Source organism: Ruditapes philippinarum, unplaced genomic scaffold (genome assembly GCF_026571515.1).
Source record: "Ruditapes philippinarum isolate M1 unplaced genomic scaffold, ASM2657151v2 ctg2922_1_1_1_1, whole genome shotgun sequence".
In the NCBI taxonomy this organism is placed as follows: Eukaryota; Metazoa; Mollusca; class Bivalvia; order Venerida; family Veneridae; genus Ruditapes; species Ruditapes philippinarum.
This window is the reverse complement of record NW_026865831.1, coordinates 103,278-109,184: the sequence shown is the minus strand read 5'-3', so window position 1 is coordinate 109,184 and position 5,907 is coordinate 103,278. Positions and strand designations below refer to the sequence as shown.

Here is a 5,907-nt window from a genome sequence, read left to right as displayed (position 1 = left end):
GAATATCCAACTGAGATGTAATACTGGCTCGACATTCAACACTAAAATTAAATGGCACAACATTACACAACTTAATGTCGAGCTGAGATGTGATGTCTCGATATATCAAGCTGGCAGGACGTTTATCACAATACTAAAATCCATCAATTATCTAGCTGGTTTGGCATATGTTGCAAATATTCAAGATGTACCGAATGTAAAGATACCAAGTCATTCAGCACAGCATTCATTTTAACTAAAAATCCCAAATGAGTAGCAGCTAGCATGTAGCGCAACCTCCAAAATTTTAAAAATGTCGAGGCGACAAGATGTTCTGCATAACATTCAAATTTTACTCAATGTCGAGCTGATGGACATACAATACACCATTCACATTTTACTAAATGTCGAGCTGACGGACATTCAGTACACAATTCAAATTTTACTAAATGTCGAGCTGACGGACATTCAGTACACATTCACATTTTACTAAATGTCGAGCTGACGGATATTCAGTACACATTCAAATTTTCTCAATGTCGAGCTGACGGACATACAGTACATCATTCACATTTAACTAAATGTCGAGCTGACGGACATTCGGTGCACCATTCACATTTAACTAAATGTCGAGCTGACGATCATTCAGTACACCATTCACATTTTACTCAATATCGAGCTGACGGACATTCAGTACACCATTCAAATTTTACCAAATATCGAGCTGACGGGCATACAGTACACCATTCAAATTTTACTCAATTTCGGGCTGACGGATATTCAGTGCACATTCACATTTTACTAAATGTCGAGCTGACGGACATACAGTACACCATTTAAATTCGTCTCAATGTCGAGCTAACGGACATTCAGTACACATTCACATTTTACTTAATGTCGAGCTTTCGGACATACAGTACACTTTTCACATTTTACTAAATGTCGAGCTGACGGACATACAGTGCACCATCTAAATTTTACTAAATGTCGAGCTGACGGACATACAGTGCACCATTCAAATTTTATTAGATATCGAGCTGACGGACATTCAGTACACCATTCAAATTTTACTAAATGTCGAGCTGACGGGCATACAGTACACCATTCAAATTTTACTAAATGTCGAGCTGACGGATATTCAGTACACATTCATATTTTACTAAATTTCGAGCTTACGGACATACAGTACACCATTTAAATTTTACTCAATGTCTCGCTGGCATTTTAAGCTCTTAGTTGGTATCAAAAGCATCTTAGTGACATCGCAAAGGCTTTTTCTGGTGAGAAGAAAAAAAAACACACGCTCCGGTGAAATTTAATTCAAGAGTGGCTTTTCGGTCATACTTGATATCTAATGGCCGTATTGTTATTCAAAGCTTTAATACTGAGGTACTGATATCTTAAGCTCTACATCATGAATGTAATTAAAATTAAAGCTTCGTAGTATTACATTTTAAAGCTCTGTAGCATTACATATTTAAAGCTCTGTAGCATTACATATTTAAAGGCTTAAGCTATGTAATGTTACATATTTTAAGCTATGTACGTGGCGATTATTATTATTATAAGATAGTGATATATTGTAAGCGATAATTAAAGCTTGTTAATTATTTGAAACTCTACGGTAAAAAATACATTGTATATAGAAGTTATCTTAAAAATATTTGCTAAAAAATACCTCAAAAAAGTTACGCTGGTTTACAATAGAACAAAAATGTCCGGCGAGGTGACAGTGATTATTAAAAGTAAGTTAATACCATACTTGGCAAATAGTAGAAGGTCACGTTGCTTGTTTAGAATAATGAAAACAAATATAAATATTTTGTAAAAGTAACGGAAGACATTTTTGTGGTTCGACCACACCTGCTAACTCTTAATGCGATCATGAGATTTTGAAATAGCATACAATGTTTTGCTTCCCTAAATTTAGCCGGATAGCAAATCAACAAAGGTATACAAAAGCGAGGGTGCAGCACATAATATTTATGCTACAGTAAGCTCTGCAAGCCAATCAAAATGAAGAGTTAACTCGCGTGGTAACTCGCCTGATTTTAATTTAATCATGCATGAATAGACCGCGCGTAGAGTCATTAAAAACATAAATATTTACAAAATTTAAAACAGTTAACTTTTCTTTTTTTTTTACTTGTATTGAAGACTTGATATCAGAGAAAGAATGTCAGTCAATAGATAGATAATATACCAATAGATAGATAATATATAATTAGTAATGTGGGTTACCAACTAACTTGACATTAAAACCTACTTAAAAGTTTGTTTACACCACAAAACAACCCGAGCTATCTAAATTGGTAGATTATATTCAGATTAAATATTGTATTATAGCTATCCGAGGCCTATATAAAGGGTAATTTAATGGAAAGGTGATAACAAACGTAGCTTAATTGAAAGGCCTATGATCGTACGATTTAGTCGGCTGACTAATGTAGTGTCATCTCGCGTATTTAAGGCAGGTTATTTAAACGGGTCCACAATTAGTATTGAAGTAATAAGCTGTAAATTCAGTTTCTGTTGGGATTGCTTAAATAAACTTACTATATAAAATAAGTTGACGGGAGAACCCCAATTCTCACTTGGAGGGATTATTTATAGATTTTTATTGTAACAAAACTTTTCAAGGCTACGAACATTTGAAGTAAAATAATTTTGGAATAAATAATTTATATCTATCAGGAAGAAGGATATGGACGTGAGAGCATGTATTTGGATAGCCTGTGTGGCAAGCATATTTTTTATTAATGCAGGTAAGTAACACGAAAGTTTTCGTAATTTTCTTTTATCATCTTTATACCAAGATTTTAATAATTAATATTAGTAAATCTTTAGTATAATACAATAATGCATAGATTACACTGACACAAGTAAAAGACACGTAAATTTTAATATCAAATATTTAGAGTGAAAATGCTAAATGTAAATGATGTAATTCTTTTTCTAAAAGACAAATAGATTTTTTTCGAACCCAGAATTAAGAAAATGAATTAAAATTAAAGATGTTCCCTGTTTGACTATATATTTGATAACTTGGCCTGCACTAGGGGTACGCTGCATATCTTTCATTAATTACGTTATCAAGAAATTTGCATGGATATATTCAGTAAAGAAATTGTATTGCAATGTAGTGAACCAAAATAGTGAGAATACCTTTTACTTTAAAAACGAATTTCTACCGCTTGACTTTAGTATTGTTGAAATGTCTCGTTAAAATGCCTTCAAAATTCAGATGAACGCTGCTGGGAAAAATTTACAAAAATATTCAGATAAATCTCTCATCTATAACATGTAATAAATTTTCTGGAAAATGTTCAGGAATGTCTGAAAAATATTCAAGATCACATAGAACGCAGAACTTCACGAGCTGAACACGTGCAATCAAAACAGCTGATATCTGACCTATATTACATCCCCATTATTTTGTTCTGGTTTAGATCAAATCTTTAAGGCGTAGAATAATTTTGCGCAGTTATTTAACAAAAGAATCAAATGCAGGTATAAATTCATAAAAAGCAATAATAATAATAATAATAATAATAATAATAATAATAATAATAATAATAATAATAATAATAATAATAATAATAATAATGATGATGATGATGATAATATTTTGCAAAAAAAATGTTTTGCTGTGTGCACAGTAACTTCGTGCAGTACTTTTTAAGCATTAAATATAATGAGTAAAATATTGAAACGCTATGATGTAAAAGATTGACTTACGCAAAAACGCGCTCGCGCAAATTTACCTGAAAATGCGCGCGTATAGGTAAACTGCATGTACTTGTAAACGTATACTTGTAGTTGCATGTTTTCATTAACTTAATGTCCTGTTATTTCTATTTTCCAGTTTATGCTGTAGATCCACATTATCTGGAAAAAGCGAAGATTCTAAACAAGCAAGAGGCTGATTTGGCATCAGAAAGCAATGAAAAGTTTGAAGCCTCTGCAAGATCGTGTAAAAGAGTTGGCGAAAGAGCTGCGAAAAAGCGCGTGTCATGCATTGCAGATACGGACTTCTTTGAGTCCTTATCAAACCGTGTACATATGTCTAGAATTGTTCCTAATGTAAATGATAAAGAATTATGGGACCTGGCATTCAAAATAAGTAAGTGCTCGATCATGTACTCTAAGTACTTTGAGAAGGCCTGCACACTAAGAACTGTATATTTGAACGACAGACGCCGGTGTAATCGATTAAGATCACGACAGTTGCGCGCTGAATGTAAAGGAGAAATCCAGAGAAAATACCACAGGAGAGGTTAGATGAAACATTCGTGTTCAAAGATACCAATATGTGCCTTCAATTTGTGTCTTCAATATGTGATATTAACACGAGAAATATGTTTTATCAAAAGAAATTGCAGCTAAATATTTATCATTTTGTAAGTTTGTGCCTCGGACGAACGGCCGCATATTCCCATTATAACCGATCAGTCACTGGACAGCGGTCAAGAAAAGGACAATACCCGCTTGTACGTAAACCATATGACACGGGAAACGTTGTCGCGATTTAATCCATTAATTAGTACTTACAATGTCATTTGTAAATAAATCGTATTTATTGTTTCTTTTCATTATTTTGTGTTCATCATTCTTTTTAAGTCATTATTTTCACTATGTATACGCATAACATTTATGCAATAAAACTGTTTTAACAATCTATTTATATTCCAGTTATTTTGCGCCACAAACTAAAATCGTTTGTATTTCTGTAAATACTATGACGTTTATCTTATAATATAATTAACATATTATCTTCTAGAATGTGTTACAAGATAACCGCATTTATGATACACAAATATGAAGGCAACATCTAACCAGTTTTAAGTACACGAGTCCTGGGTTTTGATATCCTGATAACAATAGAAACCAAGACCATTATTGGTAACAACAAAACCCAGGACCATAATGATATGGAAAAAAATCAGACTATTAAAGAACAGAACATATACTTTATTTCTGACTTGGGCTCAACACCCATCATCCATGTATAATTATTACAATGCATGCATCAAGAAATTATGTTGTAATAAATTCAATCAGTTTTATTCAAATATTTAAACATGACATAGTTAAACAAGGTGATTGAGAATGCCAAATTAAATTAGTAATGAATACAGTACGAGTTTTTCTTCGAAAGTGTCTTCTTACAGATTGCTAGGATAAACAACACATTGTCCGAGGCGAAGCCGAGGATAAATTGTTGTTGTCCTAGCGAACTGTCTTCTTTACGTCTGTAAGAAGACAAATTCGAAGAAAATACAAGTAACTGTATCCGACTTATTTGACGTTTAAGTGTAAAGAACAGATAAATTAATAAACCCATTTAATTATTGAAACTAAATGTATGTTCACGTTGAAAATATAAAACTATAGAAAATATTTGCATAGCCTTTAACAAAATTTTCAGCTGGATATGGCTGATGATTTTTTGTGAGTAAATGTCATGGTAATGTTGTTGCTTTTTATAACCAAAAAAAATATATGAAAGAGTTTTAACATCATTCAACGAACTATTGTTAGTTTCGTCAATGGTAGCCCTGTTACGATTTAAGATTGACTAAATCTCTTGTTTACGCTCGACTATTCGAAAAGTAGAAGAGCCATTGTAAATATGAATTTTGACAGAACTATGGCCCTTTGAACTTAAAAAAATTATACATTATTCAGGCTCTTGTTTTACTATCAAGCACTGAGAACAGTCGAGCGCATTGACTCTTGTTAATAGATAAGTAGCGAGATTTAACATTCTCTTTCTATAGACACTGGTACTGTAAATAGGTTTAAGTTCAGGCAAAAAACATGCGAAAATTAAGGTTAATTATCGCCAAGATTTTAACATTTTGATTCGCACGAGGATTTAAGTATGAGAAAATATAAGCATGAGACAATTTCAACGTTCAATGGCGC

At 32.6% G+C, this 5,907-nt stretch overlaps 1 protein-coding gene across 1 annotated transcript; it reads left to right on the top strand.

Annotated features, from left to right (window-relative positions):
• The first annotated feature begins 2,225 nt into the window (after positions 1-2,225).
• Positions 2,226-4,657, top strand: LOC132730467 (uncharacterized). Its single transcript, XM_060716392.1, has 2 exons — positions 2,226-2,744; positions 3,845-4,657. Exons 1-2 carry the CDS (start codon positions 2,684-2,686, stop codon positions 4,258-4,260), a joined length of 477 nt encoding a protein of 158 aa, XP_060572375.1. The 5' UTR covers positions 2,226-2,683; the 3' UTR covers positions 4,261-4,657.
• Positions 4,658-5,907: the final 1,250 nt, after the last annotated feature.

Excerpts from the sequence above, each read along its gene's own strand:
- LOC132730467 (XM_060716392.1), top strand. The coding sequence starts at position 2,684 with ATGGACGTGAGAGCATGTATTTGGATAGCCTGTGTGGCAAGCATATTT. Across the intron at positions 2,745-3,844 it reads CATATTTTTTATTAATGCAG|TTTATGCTGTAGATCCACAT; the intron begins GTAAGTAACACG and ends TCTATTTTCCAG.